The following is a 20,126-nucleotide window of genomic DNA, read 5'->3' as shown; positions in this document are numbered from 1 at the left end:
GGTTAATGCCAACTCGATAACCACCTGTTAATAGCACTTGATTGAAACATATTTGGTCACAGTGTAACATGGATAGAAAACATTCAATTAAACTCTTTCACATGAATATATTTTGAAAATTCCCAAAGGAACTGGCAGATTATTTTCCAGCAATGATTAGATCTTTCCGGAACTTTCTCGATGCTGAATGGCATCCTAACGGAAAGAGCTCTGCGCGTGTATGTGTCGATCCTTCGCCGTCCACCTCCTCCAGCACGTTAGGCAACGATGTTGTCTTGTCGATGTCCTCACGAAAAATGAATGTGTCTCACCACCAGAATATCGCTTAAGTATGCTTTTTGTGTGTGATTGAATCGAGAGAAGGTGTGGTTTACGATGGCAATTTGGAAGGCAAACTAGAGGGGAATGAACTCTCTGAGCTCGGAACTTTCGGCGACGGAGCAATAATCGATTGCGGGCGCATACAATATTGGATACGGAAATATCCTACTGATGGGGAAGAATAATCTTCTGAAGCTATCCTGTTAATTGCGATTGATTGAAAAACCACATAACCAAATGTATTTGGTCAAAGTGTTACATGGATAGAAAACATTCAATTAAACTCTTTCACATGAATATATTTTGAAAATTCCCAAAGGAACTGGCAGATTATTTTCAGTAACGATTAGATATTTCCACATTTTCCTCGATACTGGAAGCCCACCAGTGGTTAATGCCAACTCGATAACCACCTGTTAATAGCCGCGCGTGTATGTGTGTGTAGCGATGTCTTCCCAGGGAACCGTTTGTGGCATCACTCTCCTCCTGATAGATTCCCTTCTGGCCTAGGGTGCACAAACAGGCTCTTGGTGACACCGTTCATCCGCGCTTTCATGATAAATAAAGAGCTTCACCGCAACAGCGACAACATGCTCCAATCGCTGTTCAATTAGAACTGAGTGGATTTCCGAGCGCCGCTCGCTTATATACCGATTGGTGATTTCAATAGCCTGTTTTGAAAGTAATTTTAAGACTATTGAAACAAGTTTTTGGATCAAAAAGTAACAAGTATATAACGCGTAGACATTTTATCTTTCGAATGAAGTGTTTATCATACCATTTCGTTCAGTTGTTTAGGAGCTATTAACGCTCAAAATCTCGGTCTCCGGCGTAACGCTTTCGTTTTCGAAACTTTGATTTCACACCCCGGTATAGAAATGAAAGACGTAGTCCTACGTCAAAAAACAAAACATCCTCATTTTACTCGCTGCGCCATCTGGTTGTAAATCCAACGTAAATTAGTCAATTGATGAATTTACGCGAAGCTGAATCAGCTCTTGCGACATCTACATTAGAGCTCAGAACCACAAAAGTGAGGGTGTTTGTTTATTTTAAGCACTGAACAGCGCGATTCGGTCGTGATTATTTGAAATAATTTCGATTTTAAATCATTTTAGCCATTAAAGGTGGCCGTACACTGTTTGCCCGGAGGTCAAATATTTGTTATTTTTTGACAGATAAGGTTTGATTTGATATTTGTACAAACACTATTTTGTTTGCCACTCTTCAATTTTCAACAGTAGTAAACAATACCAAACACCGAACATGGAAAAAATCAACTGAAATATTCAAGGTAACCTAACCATGTATCGAAAGGTTCGAAGAACAGACTGAAAAAATATTTTAGGCATCCAATAATTGATTATCATTCAGCTCGCGCAGTCCGAAGACATCGGTCGCAAATTTGTTCGCGTCTATTATAGAGTGGAGATTATACCGTTATCAGTTCGTGGCTGGTGAAGTTATTTCGCCCTAACGGGGTTCTCTTTATTGCGCGAGTGAGGAGAGCAGCAATCACTACCAGCGTGAGGAAGAAGTCCTCCACGGCGGACGCGGTGCGTGTGCCGTATCATCGCTGTGTGTGCTTTAGCATCGTCATCGATTCCATCATCGTGTTTTGGTGCGATATACCGTTGCATCTGTGCCGAGCGATTGCCACGCGGTTCGATTGGGACACCGTTTCAATTCATTCGCATTGGTGTGCGATTTAGGTATAATATATATTAGGTTTAGAAATACAAAAAAAAATAAAAATTATATTATTTTATAACTGCCGTAATGGCAGAATGTCATGTTGACATGGAGATTGAAACTACTGTTTCCTCCTCACTAGCTACAACGGGGGCTGGGAAGTCGCTTAAACGCGTTCCCCCCTCAGAAGATGTCTCTTCAGAGAAAGAGGTAATCTACCTTAACAAGCCCCCCTCAAGAAAATTGGCAAACTTTTCCTCCTCGCCCCCTCAATCTCCCGCTCCCGCTTCCGCTCTACTACCGAACTTGCCTCCCAGCCCTACTGATCCCGCTCCCGTTCAACAATCGACCTCGTCCTCCCCCTCAGTTGTTTCCTCTCCTCGTGTCAAGGTCTATCCAGACGATGCACTTGGAGCTGGTCCATGGGTTGTTTTTTTCCGGCCTAAACCAAAAGGAAAGTCAATTAATGTCATTCAGGTTTCGAAAGATCTGGCAAGATTATATTCCTCCGTGGTCGAAATCTCTAAGGTTAGACCGAACAAACTGCGTGTTGTCGTGAGTGATCGGAAACACGCGAATGCAATTGTGATCGACGAGAGATTCTCCCTAGAGTATCGCGTCTACGTGCCCTCCCATGACGTAGAAATCTCGGGGGTGGTAACTGAAACTGGTCTGACGTGCGAAATGATAAAAGAAGGAGTTGGTAAATTTAAAAGACTCCCGTTGGTGGGTGTTAAAATTTTGGACAGCCGCCAACTAGGAAAAGTATCCCAGGAAGAGGGAAAAACTAAATTCACGCCGTCAGACTCGTTTCGAGTAACTTTTGCTGGTTCCGCTCTACCTGACTACGTCATGGTGGGCAAATTGAGATTGCCTGTGCGACTCTTCGTGCCAAAGCCCATGACTTGCCAAAAATGCAAGTCAGTTGGTCACACTTCAGATTATTGTGCCAACAAGGAGCGCTGTGCCACTTGCGGAGAGCAACATGAGGGGAAATCCTGCAGTGCGACTGAGCATAAATGTCCATATTGCGGGGGATCCCCACACGAGCTCTCAGTGTGTGAAACTTACAAGAGTCGCTGGGAGAAACAGAAGCGCTCTTTGAAGGAACGCTCGAAACGCACTTTTGCGGATATTTTAAAGGGCGCTTCTCCACGGGCCCAACAACAACAACCAATCAACACACAAAATGTCTTCGCCACGTTGCCCGTTGACGAAATAGAAGCGGACACAGCTAACGGGGGCACACCGTTCATTTTCCAAGGGAATCCCCGGCGCAAAAATGTGACCACTCCCAAAGTTCAAGGACAAGCCCCTCCGGTGATACCCCCTGTTAGCATGCCTAAAAAATCGAGTGCAGCGGACAAGCAAAATCAGGTTCCTCCTGGATTCCGTGGGAATAATTCACCTTCGAATGGCCCAGCACTCGAGGGGACATCAAAAACCCCAACTGTCCCTGTTTTTCCGTCCAGTTCAACTTCCCAATCGGGATTTATAAAGTTGTCTGACCTTTTGGACCAAATCTTCAAGTGTTTTAATGTTTCCGACTCCATCAGAACCATTGTCACCGCAATGCTTCCAGTACTAAAGACAATTTTGCAGCAATTGATGCAAACATGGCCCCTCCTTGCAATGATTATCTCTCTTGATGTCTAATTTAAATAGAGAGGTCGGAGACATCACTGTTTTACAGTGGAATTGTCGTAGTCTTATCCCTAAATTGGATACATTCAAATTTTTAATTCATAACTTCAATTGTGATGTTTTTGCTCTGTCCGAAACTTGGCTTTCTTCGCGAGATGATCTCTCTTTCCACGATTTTAATATTATACGCTTGGACCGTGATGACAGATACGGAGGAGTGCTATTGGGTATCAATAAGTGCCACTCATTTTTTCGAATTGACCTTCCACCTATTGGAGGGATCGAAGCTGTTGCTTGTCATGCAAACATCAGAGGCAAAGACCTCTGTATTGTCAGCTTGTATTGGCCTCCGAGAGCTGCGGTTAGCCGCAATCAACTTGTTGACATGTGCTCACTCCTTCCTGAGCCACGATTGATCTTGGGAGACTTCAACTCTCACGGAACTGCCTGGGGGGAACAGTACGACGACAATCGTTCATTGTTGATATATGACCTTTGTAACAGCTTCAATATGACCGTTTTGAACACTGGGGAAACAACACGTGTACCTAAACCTCCTGCTAACCCAAGTGCTCTTGACCTCTCGCTTTGCTCGAATTCACTATCGTTAGATTGCAAGTGGAATGTAATCCAGGACCCCAACGGTAGTGATCACTTGCCAATCAAAATTTCCATCACCACTGGGTCGAATTCTTCTGAATCTATAAATTTGGCATATGACCTCACAAGACACATTGACTGGAAAAAATATGCGGACGCGATTACTCTAGCCATCAATTCCAGAGATGGTTTACCTCCATTGGAGGAGTATAACTTCCTTTCTCGTTTGATATATGACAGCGCGGTTCGCGCTCAAACGAAACCCATCCCAGGTTCCACTATTCGTCGAAGGCCTCCCAATCCATGGTGGGATAGCCAATGTTCCAAGCTTTATCAGGATAAATCGAACGCATTTAAAGCTTTTCGGAAACGTGGAACCATTGAGAATTTTCAAACGTATTTGGACCTTGAAAATCAATTTAAAAACTTGATCAAAGGGAAAAAACGTGCTTATTGGCGAAATTTCGTGGGAGGTTTGTCACGAGAAACGTCAATGAAAAAATTATGGAAAGTGGCTCGAAACATGAGAAATCGCTCTTCATCGAATGAAAGCGAAGAATATTCACATCGATGGATTTTTAATTTTGCACGGAAGGTTTGTCCTGATTCCGCTCCTGTGCAAAAAATTGTTCGAGATATACCACAAGATAGGTGCGATCTTGATTCCGAGTTTTCGATGGTAGAATTCTCTCTTGCTCTCCTTTCTTGTAACAATTCTGCTCCAGGAACGGATAGAATTAAGTTCAACTTATTAAAAAACCTCCCTGATGTGGCGAAACATCGCTTGTTGAATTTATTCAATCGGTTTCTGGAGCATAATATTGTTCCAGATGATTGGAGACAAGTGCGAATTATAGCTATTCAAAAACCCGGAAAACCCGCGTCCGACTTCAATTCGTACCGCCCAATAGCAATGCTGTCTTGTATACGGAAATTGTTGGAGAAAATAATCTTGTTTCGCCTTGATCAATGGGTTGAAACGAATGGCCTCCTCTCAGATACACAATATGGGTTCCGCAGGGGCAAGGGGACGAATGATTGTCTTGCGTTGCTTTCTTCAGAAATTCAAATGGCTTACGCCGAAAAAAAACAAATGGCTTCAGTATTCTTGGACATAAAGGGGGCCTTTGATTCAGTTTCAATAGAGGTTTTGTCAGACAAATTACACTCTCGGGGTCTGCCGCCTCTGTTGAATAATATGTTATATAACTTGCTTTGTGAGAAACAGTTGAATTTTTCTCACGGGGATTCGACAGTAAATCGGGTCTCCTACATGGGCCTCCCCCAGGGCTCATGTTAAAGCCCCCTTTTGTACAACTTCTATGTAAACGACATCGACAATTGTCTTACACAAAATTGCAGCCTAAGACAACTTGCAGATGATGGAGTGGTGTCTGTCGTAGGATCAAACGAATCCGACCTGCAAGGTCCCTTACAAGATACTTTGAACAATTTTTCAACCTGGACCATTGGGCTAGGGATCGAATTCTCCACGGAGAAAACAGAGATGGTGGTTTTTTCTAGGAAGCATAGACCAGCAAAACCAAAGCTTCAACTTTTGGGTAAACCGATCACTCATGCTATGTCATTCAAGTATCTTGGGGTCTGGTTCGACTCCAAATGTACTTGGGGGGCCCATATTAGGTATCTGAGTAAAAAATGCCAACAAAGAATAAACTTTCTCCGTATAATTACCGGCACCTGGTGGGGAGCCCATCCCGAAGATCTTATAATGTTGTATCGAACAACTATTCTCTCAGTGATGGAGTATGGCAGTTTCTGTTTTCAATCAGCTGCCAAAACACATCTCATTAAACTCGAGCGAATTCAGTATCTTTGTCTCCGTATTGCGTTGGGATGTATGCCCTCAACGCATACCATGAGTCTCGAGGTTTTGGCAGGCGTACTCCCACTAAAAGATCGCTTCAATTTATTATCTCTTCGGTTCCTCATCCGGTGTAAGTTTATGAACCCATTGGTGATCGGAAATTTTGAGCAGCTTACCGAGCTAAATTTTCATTCAGGATTCATGAGCTCATATCATGAATTCATCTCCATGCAGGTTGATCCTTCTTCGTATACTCCCAACCGTGTTTGTTTTCCTGACTACATCAATTCCTCTGTACATTTTGATCTGTTCATGAAGGAGAAAATCCATGGAATTCCAGATTATCATCGATCGGGGATCGTTCCTACGATCTTCAATGCAAAGTATGGGCGTGTCAATTGTGATAATATGTACTTTACTGATGGGTCCTCTATGAATGAGTCCACAGAATTTGGAGTGTTCAACGAAATTTTTAGCACCTCCCACAGTCTTCAGAATCCTTGCTCTGTGTATATTGCTGAATTGGCAGCGATACACTGGGCGCTGGACAGCGTCGCCTCACGACCTGTTGAACACTATTACATTGTAACGGATAGTCTTAGCTCTGTCGAAGCTATCCGTTCAGTGAGGCCGGAAAAGCACTCGCCGTACTTCCTTGAGAGAATACGAGAAAATTTGAGTGCTTTAACCAGACGCTGTTATGTCATTACCTTTGTCTGGGTCCCTTCACATTGCTCAATTCCGGGTAACGAGAGGGCTGACTCATTGGCAAAGGTAGGTGCAATTGAAGGCGATATTTATCAGCGTCAAATCGCTTTCAATGAATTTTATTCTTTAGTCCGTAAAAATACCATCGCTAACTGGCAACGTAAATGGAACGAAGATGAATTGGGCCGGTGGTTTCACTCGATTATCCCTAAGGTTAGCCTCAAACCATGGTTCAAAAGTCTGGACTTGAGTCGGGACTTTATTCGCACCTTCTCCCGACTCATGTCCAATCACTGTTCGTTAGACGCGCTACTCTTTCGTTTTAATCTTGCCGATGGCAATATCTGTGCTTGTGGCCAAGGTTACCACGACATCGAACACGTTGTTTGGTCGTGCGAGGAGTATCTTGTTGCCAGATCGAATTTAGAAAACTCTCTTCGGGCTAGAGGAAGGCAGCCCAATGTGCCGGTGAGAGATGTGTTGGCTCGGTTAGACCTTGATTACATGTCCCAAATATATGTCTTCCTAAAAGCTATCGATCTTCGTGTGTGATTGTCCTTATATCCTTATATTCTCCTTTTCCTTTTCCTTCGCGAGAAATCAAATCCCTTCTTACTAACAATAGAATAAGGTGAAATGTAAATACATGTTAGATATAAGATAGGCTTAAGAATTGAGTATGATGAATGTGAGTGCGAATGTGAGTGTGAACATTGTCAACATATCCTTATATCCCATCCTTTTCCTGAAACAAAATGTCACCCTTCTAAACTCGAGCAAGCCGCGAGTAATCGGTTCTCTACTTCATTAACATTAGCATTAATAAAAAATGTTTATATATACTTGTAACTATACAGATAGGAGTTTGGCTCCTTTAAACTTATGTAACTGAGCCTGTAAAAATAAACGATTTAATAAAAAAAAAAAAAAAAAATAATTGATTATTTGCTTGTCGTGTTTTGTGTAGAATATGTTTGATCAGTACACGTTGACCAAATTTTATCTGTCAAAAAGAGTCAAATATTTGGCTTCGGTCAAACAGTGTATGAGCACCCTAAGTGTCATCAGTAAATGGTAAGAAAATTATATTTTTGTCTATTTACAATGGTCTCAACTCGCGATTAGACCAAAGTCATAGATAATCTTCGAAATGTTTATGTTTGATAGTGAATATAGGTTATGAATACTAACTTCCGGAAATTTTTCACAGGATCAAACTGTAAAGAATGACGATGCAATCGATATCATATCAAGTTGGTGGATACCATTGATTATGCAGGGGCTTCCTTTCGACCGATACGAGAAGGATCTGCAATATTTGAAGCGCAACAAATGCCACCATATCATTCAGCTAGTGAAAAATTTAAATTATAATACTTGTACCAAATCATTCGTCATATGTTATGAATAAAACAATGTAAAATGACGATTTTCAAACCTTTCCAGCGCAGAAAGAATACTTGAATCCGGGAAATTTGCAGAAAATTTCAGATTTTGCAAAACAAATCAAACCAATTCCATACCAAAAAAACAAAACATCATTTTACTCGCTGCGCCATCTGGTTGCAATTCTGACGTTAATTCGTCAATTGAACGAAAACTGTGTCTAATGATGATTTTATATTATAATAGTTGTAGGCGATCCTGCAAACTTTGCGTGAGAGAACGCGGATGAACGACGTATAGAAGTCCGATGTGATATCAACACACTAAACTGACGAAACGAGAGGAATATTATTCTCGGCGGACCACGCGGCACAATTGCCTTTACGAAAAAACTGTTGCGAGAAGTAAAAACACGTGTGTTGCACTTGAGATCATATATTCAACTAACTTTTTATTCTGTTCTGTATAACGGCAATGGCTACTCTCCTCTCTGTTTCCTGTCTTCAAAATATTTTTGTGTATACATTTTTAATTCAAGCAAGAAAACAAGTCAAATACAAAATGTGGGATCAAGATAGTTACAGACATGTGGGATTTATTACGTTGTTTTAACTTATGCGTAGGAACATGCCGGCCCGCATTGAAAGGAAATTTCAATAAATAACCAAGCTTCTCCAAGTCAATTGGTGATAGGTGATGTTTCAGTTGAACCTTGCTCGATAGGTAGGGGGCAGATCTCCGTCACTGCACGTCTATAGCTGCCGGATGCCGTACGAACCTGGACTACCCGTACGTTTCCGTCATTGCCGAGGAACACCTGTTCGACTCGACCGAGATTCCACCGCATAGGAGGGGCGCCATCTTGTTTAAGCAGGACCATAGTTCCGATATCTATGTTTGGTAGTGATACTGGCCACTTCTTCCGATTTTGAAGCTGCCCGATGTAGTCGCGGGACCAGGATTTCCAGAAATGCTGAAGACGTTGTTGCATCTTCTGGAATGAGTTTAGTCTGTTAATAGGGGTGTTACACAAGTCAGGCTCTGGAAGCGAGTGGAGAGGCTCTCCAACGAGAAAATGCCCAGGAGTTAGGGCAACTACGTCTGCAGGGTCAGATGATAACGGCGTCAAGGGTCGGGAATTCATAATTCCCTCTATTTGCACGATGAGCGTGTTGAAGTCGTCGATTGTTAGCAAAGTATTTTTCATCACCCTGTAGAGATGATACTTGAAGATTTTTACCGCAGCCTCCCATAGTCCACCGAAGTGCGGTGAACGTGCTGGATTGAAGTGGAAGTTGATGCCAGATTCAGCGCAATAACTGGCGGTTTCTTCGGAACTATGCATTTTGTTGAATTCCCGTCGAAGTTCTTGGAGCATTCGGTTCGCTCCTACGAAAGTTCGTGCGTTATCACAATATATGTCGGATATACGACCACGACGGCTGACGAGGCGTTTTAGCGGATTGATGAACGAGGCTGATGTGAGACTATATACGATATCGATGTGGACGGCTTTTGACCACATACACACGAAGATTGCGACGAAGATTTTTATCGATGATCCACGACGTCTAGGAGGCTTTACGGAGAACGGACCGCAATAGTCAACTCCGCTTGATACAAACGCACGCGATGGTGTGAGTCTAACGGCAGGTAATTGACCCATAAGCTGGCTGGCGGCTGTTGGTTTACAGTGAAAACAAACAATACATTCACGTACTACTTTCTTTGCGACGTCTCTTCCTCTGATTGGCCAAAATCGTTGGCGCAGCAAGGATAACAGCAGCTGTGGGCCCGAGTGTAATGTACGAATATGAATTGCTTTAGCGATGAGAAGTGTGATATGAGCTCTTTGAGGTAAAATCATCGGGTTTCTAGTATCAAATGGAGCGTCAAGTTTCTGTAGACGTCCATCCACACGAAGTATGCCTTCTGAATCTAAAAAAGGATTCAGTGTCTTAAGCTGTGATTTAAATGAAAATAGTTTTCGAGTTGGTCCTGTGTGCTTCCGGAGAAATTTTATTTCTGACGAAAAATGTTCTGCTTGCGTTTGTTTTATAAGAAGCTTGAGTGCTGCATCGATTTCTTTGTGCGTTAGTGCACCAAAATGGCGATTTTTAAGACGATTGCGACAATTATTTATGAATCTCATTACCCATGCGATTTTTCGTTGCAGAGGAGAGAGTGCGGAATGTTGTTCGATTAATTCAACGACAGACGAGTTCGTAGTAACCATAACAGCGACAGTTTGACGAATTTCGACGTCACGAGCTTGCATATGAAGTGGGGAAAGTGTGATGCAATTTGGCGGCCAACTATTTGTTTGTTCACAGAGGAATCCAGGGCCGTGCCACCAGAGGTCGTCGTTAATGAGCTTAGATGGAAGAACACCACGTGAGATCCGATCAGCAGGATTTAGATGCGTTGGTACATGGCGCCAAGAGCCTTTGGTCAAACGATGAATTTCGGCGATGCGATTCGAAACGAAAACTTTTCAAACTGACGATGATGATGCCAACCAATGAAGCACGATAGTTGAGTCGGTCCAATAGGTCACCCTGATATTTAACGATGTTGATTCTAGTACAAGTTCTGCTAACTGAGCAGCTAATAAAGCTGCACAAAGTTCCAGTCGTGGAGTCGAGAGCTTTGTCAGCGAACTGACGCGAGATTTCGAGATTACCAAATTGCTAACGGATGTACCGTCACCACTCGTTGTCTTCATATACACACAGCTACCATAAGCCCGATCGGACGCATCTGCGAAGCAATGGAGTTCGATGTCTGTGTAATTATCGTTGAGAGCGCGTCTGGGAATAGTGAGCGATGCGAGTTTATAGATTTCCTCACGATACTGCTTCCACCAAGTCGTACATTCAGATGGCAATGAGTCGTTCCACGAATAGTTGTTAGCCCAAAGTGATTGTAGAAATATCTTCGCCATTACGATAGCAGCTCCAACAAGACCGAGGGGGTCGAATAGGCGTGACATCTCCGATAAAATTGTACGTTTTGTTATCAACTCCGATAATTCAAATTCTGGAACGTTGAAGCTCAACCGATCAGACACAGGATGCCAGTTGAGTCCAAGAGTTTTGATTAAACCTGATTGACCGATTTTTAATTCGGACCGAGTATCCCGTAGTGATTCTGGAATATGAGCAAGCACCCTTTTGTTGTTACTGCTCCATTTTCGGAGGCTAAATCCACCAGAACGAAGAAGTGCGATAAGCTGTTGATTTGTTTCGATTAAGCGATTTTCGTCATCTTCCCCCGACAGGTAATCATCTACGTAAAACGACTTCTTCACCTTCAAGGCGGCAAGTGGATAGTTTTGAGCTTCGTCGTCAGCAAGTTGGTTTAAAACACGCGTAGCGAGGTATGGTGCAGAAGCTGTACCGTATGTGACGGTATTCAGTCGATAATGTTTTAGATTTTCTGTAGGATTCTTCCGCCAAACGATCTGTTGCAGAGGACGATCTTCAGTGTGGACGATAATCTGTCGATACATTTTTTCTATATCGGCAGTCACTACGTTCTTTGGTAGTCGAAAATTGAGTAGTATTGACAAAAGCGAAGGCTGAACATTTGGACCTATGTAGCAGATATCATTCAGTGAAATGTTGTTAGATCCTCGGCATGAGGCATCGAAAACAACCCTTGTCTTTGTTGTTGTGCTTTCTGGTCGCTGGATCGAATGATGAGGTAGGTAGAAGTGCTGGATCGAATGATTGGGCTCGATTTCCTCCATGTGTTGCAGTAGTTGATACTCGTCCATGAATTTCGTGTATTCTGAGAGTAACTGAGGGTCCGATGCTAACTTTTTCTCGATACTAAAAAATCTACGCTTTGCTGTTGTTAACGATTCTCCTAAAGCAAACAGCATCTCTTCACGAATGGGTAAACGAATCACGTACCGACCGTCATTGGCTCTGCTGTGGGTTTTTTCGAAATGTGTCTCGCAATATTGTTCTTCCAGAGAAAGGACTTTGCCACTTTCGAAACTTTCTACTTCCCAGAATTTGCGAACTATTGAATCCAGGTTGTCAAAAGTCGAAACGTTACAAACAACAGTAGAAGATTTGCTTTCGAGGGCCTCACCCGCAACGACGTAACCGAAAACTGTTTTACGAAGCACTGGCAAGTCACTACCTAGTGCGATTTGATCATCCTCTAGAATGTCGAAGAATGACTTTATGCCGATAATCATGTCGACGTCGTGGGCGACATTGAATTTGGGATCTGCGAGAGGAACGTGGCGCGGAATAATCCACTTGGATACATTCACGTTGACTGTGGGCAAAATCCTCGTTAGCGATGGCAGGATCAAAAAACTCAAGCAAGATGTGTACGAATTAATACGAGACGACACTACGATGGGAACTTGTTGTTTAACTTTCTTAACGGATTGGCTTATACCATACACATCTATGTTAGCAGATAGGCGTTTCAAGCGAAGAGTTTGAGCTAGAGATTCTGTTACGAAATTTGCTTCAGATGCACAATCAAGCAAAGCGCGTGCGAAGTGGTAGTTACCATCAATATCCTTGACCCTAACGTATGCAGTCAACATGAATACAGAAAACTGTTTAGTCTTCGACAAATTCGAATTTACAGGAACGACATCTTGACAATTTGTCACCTGAGGTGAGCTTTGAGCAGAACCTGACGGTTTGCGTTTCGAAATCGATGGAGGAATAAGCGACGACGTATAATTACTGTGCCCATCTGACAATGACGGGACTGGTTCAGTAATCCGAGATACCACATTGCAATCATCTGCAATGCACGAAAACGATGAAGGCATACCGACGACCGATACCGATGGTGAATGGTGTGTATACTGCGCTACCTGAATGGCAGTGTTCGATTGATCGTTATTCTGATCCGACTTTGGAGTTGAATTCAAATGTAGCAAAGTATGATGGCGTTTGCTGCATGTTCGACAGGATCCAGCAGTGCAGTTTTTCATCATGTGAGATGACCGTAGACAGTTAAGACAAAGGCCGTGCTTCTTGGCTACTTCGAAACGTTGTTGTGGCGACAGCTTCCTAAATTCAACGCACTGCATCAGTGAATGCGATAGTTTGCATAGTCTGCACTTCGGAAGATTATCATTATTCGTGGAGTGATATGAAACGGTTTTATTTCGCAGAGTCTTCGATTCTAATTTTATCTCAGGCTTGATAGGCTGTTGTGATGTTTGGGAGAGCGTAATAGACTGCAAAATCCTAGAGCGTTTCTGAATAAAGGCAACTAATTCATCATACATGGGACGACCGTTGATGTCTAGCTGAGATTCCCATTCCTTCAGCGTGATAGGATCCAATTTGCTACTCAATAACTCGATAAGGAATGAATTCCAATGATCATCACAATTCTCCAACTTATTAAGCACACAGACATGCTTATCGAATTCATCTGCCAAATTTGAGAGTGCTGTGGCAGATTCTTTACGTATAGCATTCGTGGACAACAAAGCCGAAAAGTGTTGTTTAATTTGCAGATTCTTGTTGTCATACCGCTTCCTTAGACTATCCCATGCAATTGTATAATTTTCTGACGAAACCGATAAAGACTCAACCAGACGAAGAGCCTCACCCTTCAATACGGCCTTCAAATACTGAAATTTTTGCACTGACGACAGATGATGATTTGTGTGAATCAGAGTGACGAAAAGATCGTGAAAATTCGTCCACTCTTCGAAATTTCCGGAAAACTCCGGTATTTTAAGCTCAGGCAAGCGAACACCAACAGAATGAACAGGCGGAGCAACAGGAGAAAGTGGTCTTTTTGTGTCAACTTCAACTGCATCAAGCTTTTCAGTGAGTGATCCTTTTAATTGAAAATATTCTGTTTCGAATGAAATTCTAACAGCCGAAAGTTCTTCGTCGGCTTCTTCCTCACACTCAATTTCGGTTTGTAATTCGTCAAATTGATCCCATAGCTCATCTAGCTTTTCTATGCGAAATTTGAGTTGAGGGAAATCACGATCGAACGTATAATCTTGGTTGAATTGCTGAATCAATTTTAATGAACTTAAAACGTTGTTTCTACGAACAACAATCTTCTTTATTTTCTTAGCGTTCATTTTTGTACGCACAAAATTTTATTTTATTTCGATAATTTTGTTTGCCACTCACCTGTGCTCACTTTTCGAACCTGCGATGTGCCTCGACGATAACAGCAAAATCCGTTTCCTTCATGAAGTTTCCAGGCCAATGGAACTGCCGACGCGATGAATCCGGAGTGAAAAATCCAGCAGTCGAAAAAGATGGCGACGCTAACCTCAGACGAAAGGCGGTCGAAGACGAAAAATGCTCTGGCAGTCCCGGGTTTCGGCACCAAAAATGTAGGCGATCCTGCAAACTTTGCGTGAGAGAACGCGGATGAACGACGTATAGAAGTCCGATGTGATATCAACACACTAAACTGACGAAACGAGAGGAATATTATTCTCGGCGGACCACGCGGCACAATTGCCTTTACGAAAAAACTGTTGCGAGAAGTAAAAACACGTGTGTTGCACTTGAGATCATATATTCAACTAACTTTTCATTCTGTTCTGTATAACGGCAATGGCTACTCTCCTCTCTGTTTCCTGTCTTCAAAATATTTTTGTGTATACATTTTTAATTCAAGCAAGAAAACAAGTCAAATACAAAATGTGGGATCAAGATAGTTACAGACATGTGGGATTTATTACGTTGTTTTAACTTATGCGTAGGAACAATAGTAATTATTTGTGGAACAAACAAGAAATGCATCGACAAATGGTTAAGTGAGTGTCAGAACTACATGTGTTAGGTAATCAAACAATATGAAGTAAAAATTTTCATTCAAACTTTTATATTTTTACACTGCACTTGGCCCTTCTGATCTGATAGAGAATAATTTACCTCCCAAGCATTAATATCGCCACCAGACGTCGACACTGTACATTTGTCGTCGCAAATATAAACAAATCAGACTATATAACGCACACCAACAAACTACCGCATTCGTGAAACTGAAAACGTTTTGTTATCAAGTGTCACAATTATACTGTAACTAGCAACACTGTATTCTTGATGTATCCATTCCAAAAATTAGAACGCTACGAATTAAACGTGCTTTTTGTTTTCTTTAAGTATCGCGTTGTTTCTTTCTCGAAGTGGTTCCAATTGTCCCTCTTCCAAACGCATTCCGCGTGATTCTGCTGTCGTTTCGACCCAACACTTCTCACCAAAACAACACGACACTTTCGAAAGAAATGTGTTTTGGATGCTGGCATCAGGCTCTGAGCATGAATCTTCCGCCAACGACTATTAGCGAATTCGTTTTTGTTCAGTTTCAACCCCAGTGCCGCACTAACTGCTGTCAAAACGTTTTTTTATTCACTCAGTTTCGCACTCAGTGTCGCACTAGTTCGCCCCGAAAACTGTTAGTTTCGCACTGAGATGTTTCACGGGTTGACACTCGGGTTCACCAATACAACTATACTGAACTGTCAAGTTCCGAATATTATTTTGGAAAATCTAAAAATAAAGACTATGAAAATGGAAAACCTGCTGCTTTTGCTTTTGTATTATTGGAAGCGTAATCCAATTCGGATTCTGATTTTGAAGAGTATATTCGAGTAGACGGCATTAAGCTACGTGTGCTTTCATTGGGAGGTGAAAATAATGATGGATATCCAGGTGGAATAAATTTCAAAATCAAAATTATGAATGAAAATTTACTTTAACGTATCGAATATTTATTTTATGTGATTAAATAAGAGGATTTTTCCGATATCGCAGAAACATGTTGAACGAAAACTGTGTCTAATGATGATTTTATATTATAATAGTAATTATTTGTGGAACAAACAGGAAATGCATCGACAAATGGTTAAGTGAGTGTCAGAACTACATGTGTTAGGTAATCGAACAATATGAAGTACAAATTTTCATTAAAACTTTTATATGTTTACACTGCACTTGGCCCTTCTGATCTGATGGAGAACAATTTACCTCCCAAGCACTAATATCACCACCAGACGTCGACACTGTACATTTGCCGTCGTAAATATAAACAAATCAGACTATATAACGTACACCAACAAACCAACGCATTCGTGAAACTGAAAACGTTTTTTTTATTACAGAGTAAGTTTGGCACTGACTCAGTTTTAAAAACGAATTCGCTATATGCCTACTAATGAAAGTAGTAGCACCAGTTCAGTGAGCGGTATCAACAAAATCCAACATTCTGTGCGGCGAGAGTGTTTTCGGTGCGGTAAATAAATCATACTGGCTATGATCCAATATGTCCAGCTAAGACAAAAGAATGCAATAAATGTGAACGAATTGGACATTTTGCCACGAAATGTCGTACTGGCTCTCTGAAACGGAAATCAGAACAATCATTCCCACCGAATAGGCGACCGAAAATCGAACGAAAAAATGTACACGAAATTGCTAATAGAGAAAATGCAACCGATACTCGCAATTTTATATTCAGTATTAGTAATGTTGACGACTTCATGTGGCTCAAGCTTGGAGGTGTGATGACACAAATGATGATAGATTCAGGGTGCAAAAAGAATATTGTTGATGGAAGATCATGGCGGTACCTGAAAGCAAATGGAATTAGTGTATGGAATCAGTCGACTGAGTGCGCTGAGATATTTCTTCCTTATGGTAGTCAAATTATATCATTAACTGTGCTGGGAAAATTCGATACAACGGTGTCGGTCGAAGATACAGGAAAAATAATCGGATGCCAAGCATCCTTCTATGTTATATAGGGTGGCCAGCAGTGTTTACTGGTTCCTTTAACTGCAACTAAATTAGGCGTATTGCACATCGGTTTACCCAGCACATATGTTAACGCGATTGAATCGAAGAAAAGTCATCCTTTCCCTAAAATCAAAGGAGTGCTAGTTCAAATTCCAATTAATAAATCAATTACACCAGTGTGTCAGCACCCTCGTCGTCCTCCAATTGCACTGATGACCAAGATAGAAGAGAAACTCAGGTCGCTATTGACTAACGATATAATAGAACCTGTCGAAGGTGGTTGTCAATGGGTTTCTCCATTGGTCACGGTCATCAAGGACAATGGGGACCTACGTTTATACGTGGATATGCGCCGAACGAATACGGCGATTTTGCGAGAACGACATATAATGCCTACCATTGAAGAGTTTCTACCAAGATTTGTTTCTGCGAAAGTTTTCAGCCGTTTAGACATAAAAGAGGCCTTCCACCAGATAGAGCTGGATAAAGATAGTCCTTACATCACAACTTTTATTACTTACATGGGGTTATTTCGGTACAAACGATTAATGTATGGAGTGGTAGTTGCGCCTGAAATATTCCAACGCATAATGGAACAGATTTTAAGTCCATGCAGTAAGAATGCAGTGAATTTCATCGACGATATTTTGATCTTCGATAGTTCCGAAGAAGAACACGATGTAGCTCTGGAAAAGGTGTTAAGCATCCTGAATGATAGAGGAGTACTGCTGAACCAATCGAAGTGTATTTTTAAAGTATCGAAGCTCGAATTCTTGGGGCACATAATCACACCAGAAGGAGTTCAACTATCGGAAAGCAATGTTGAAGCTCTGCAAAATTTCAGAGCTCCTTCGACTCCGGAGGAGGTCCGCAGTTTTTTAGGCCTTGTTACATACGTTGGCAGATTCCTCCCTCAAATTGCTACAGTCGCAACACCTCTTCGTGAGCTCACGCATTCAGGTGTCAAGTTTTATTGGGGTACCGAACAAGACAAAGCGTTTGTGAAATTGAAACAAATGATATCAAACGCTGAACATCTTTGGTTTTTTGATAACACACTTCGAACTAGAGTGATAGCTGACGCTTCTCCGGTAGCATTAGGGGCTGTTTTAATCCAATTTAAAGGAACAAACGACCATGAACCTCGTTCAATCGCATATGCTAGTAAAACCTTGACACAGACGGAGCGTCGATACTGCCAGACTGAAAAGGAGGCGCTAGCTTTAGTCTGGGCAGTGCAGAGATTTTCAATATACCTCATTGGTCGCGTGTTTGAATTGGAGACCGATCACAAGCCTCTTGAGGCTATTTTCCAACCAACGTCTAGACCCTGCTCTAGAATCGAGAGGTGGGTATTACGCATTCAATCCTTCTCATTCGTCGTGAAATACCGCAAAGGAACAGGCAATATTGCGGACCCACTTTCAAGATTGATCAACAATCCTATATCGGAAGAATTTGACACTGAAAGTACATTTATTGTACTCGCCGTAGTAGAATCAGCCGCCATTGACGCTACAGAAATAGAGGAAGCAGCGAATTCCGACGATGCTTTGAAAGTCATAAAGGAATGTTAGCGATCTGGCCAATGGGATCATCTGGAAGCAAAGCCTTTTCTACCATTTAAAAATGCGTTAGGATGCACAGGAGAGTTGGTCGTGCGCGGGAACAAGTTAGTCGTTCCAGGTAGTTTGAGATCTCGAATGGTAGACCTAGCACACGAAGGACACCCGGGAGAGTCCGTAATGAAACGTCGACTTAGAGACCGAGTTTGGTGGCCTGGTATGGATAGAGACGTCGTACAACGCGTTGCTTCGTGTGAGAGATGTCATTTGATAGGATTACCTAGCAAGCCAGAACCGATGAACCGCCGTTTATTGCCTACCAAACCCTGGGTGGATATAGTTATCGACTTTCTTGGACCGATGCCATGTAGTAATTACTTACTTGTAGTGATCGACTATTACAGTCGCTATAAGGAAGTAGAAATTATGCTGAAAATAACAGCAAAAGAGACGGTCGATCGGTTGGACAAAATTTTCACGAGATTGGGCTATCCGCGCACGATAACTTTGGATAACGCTAAACAATTTGTTGGAATTGAATTCGACGATTACTGCAGAAAACACGGCATTCATTTGAACCACTTAACGCCTTATTGGCCTCAAGAAAATGGCCTTGTCGAGAGGCAAAACAGGTCTTTACTCAAACGGCTTCAAATCAGCAACTCACTTGGCAGAGATTGGAAACAAGATCTTCGAGATTACCTCATGATGTACTATACGACACCACATTCCACTACAGGCAGAACTCCGACTGAACTGCTTTAGAGACACACTATTCGATCCAAAATTTCAGCTCTAGAAGACGTAGAAACCGTTCCAGCAAGTACTGACTATCGAGATAAGGATCAAGTGTCGAAGGAGAAGGGGAAGATATCAGAGGACTTCCGCCGCAGAGCGAGACGCTCTTCGATCAAATCGGGAGACAAAGTGTTAAAGCAAAACAGGAAACAAACTATCAACTACGTTCAACCCGGAGAATTATGTGGTAGTTTCACGGTCTGGCCCTCGTATCACAGTAGAAGATCCTGACAGTGGAAAATGCTACGACAGGAATGTGGTGCATCTAAGGAAAATTACTAACATCGAGGAAAACGAAGAAATAAATGTTGCAAATGATGGTGACCATTCCGATGACCAGCACCATATCGGATCATCTGATGAGGACTTCCGTGGATTCGAAGATGAGCCTGGGACGCTAGAGAGTTTACCCGCTCGTAGGAAGAGCGTAGGAACAACGAAGAAACCAAAAAAAATTAAGATTTTGTTTTGTAATTTTTATGTTCTTAAAAAAAGAGGAGAGATGTGGTACATATGTAGGGCCCTGCGAGATTAAACATACAAACCTTAGTACTGATATGAAGACCGAAGATAGGTTTGACAGTTTAGAAGTGAAGAGAATAAATGTGCCTGATAAGCGTGCAATAAATGAGTAATTATTTCTAGGCAATACCTGAGTATTTATTTATTGGATATCGAATACCACAGAGACCATTGTAAATAGACAAAAATATAATTTTCATACCATTTATTGATGACATTTAATGGCTAAAATGAGTGTAAATAGAAATTAATAAAAAATAATCACGACCGAATCGCGCTTTTCAGTGTGTCAAATAAACA

General features: G+C 41.9%; 2 protein-coding genes across 2 annotated transcripts in view; both read right to left on the bottom strand.

The window, feature by feature from the left end:
* Nucleotides 1–20,126, bottom strand: part of LOC129761691 (ragulator complex protein LAMTOR3 homolog) — a 305,844-nt gene that overhangs the window by 79,416 nt on the left and 206,302 nt on the right. The gene's annotated exons all lie outside the window — the stretch shown is intronic.
* On the bottom strand, nt 10,674–14,270 carry LOC129761367 (uncharacterized). The gene has a single exon (XM_055759088.1). The coding sequence runs from the start codon at nt 14,268–14,270 to the stop codon at nt 10,674–10,676; it is 3,597 nt and encodes a 1,198-aa protein (XP_055615063.1).

Source organism: Toxorhynchites rutilus, chromosome 1 (genome assembly GCF_029784135.1).
Source record: "Toxorhynchites rutilus septentrionalis strain SRP chromosome 1, ASM2978413v1, whole genome shotgun sequence".
In the NCBI taxonomy this organism is placed as follows: Eukaryota; Metazoa; Arthropoda; class Insecta; order Diptera; family Culicidae; genus Toxorhynchites; species Toxorhynchites rutilus.
Note: the sequence above shows the minus strand (reverse complement) of the source record. Positions and strands in the feature narration are given on the sequence as shown.

Bases quoted from the DNA above. Each gene is read 5' to 3' on its own strand.
- LOC129761367 (XM_055759088.1), bottom strand. From the start codon at position 14,270: ATGAACGCTAAGAAAATAAAGAAGATTGTTGTTCGTAGAAACAACGTT.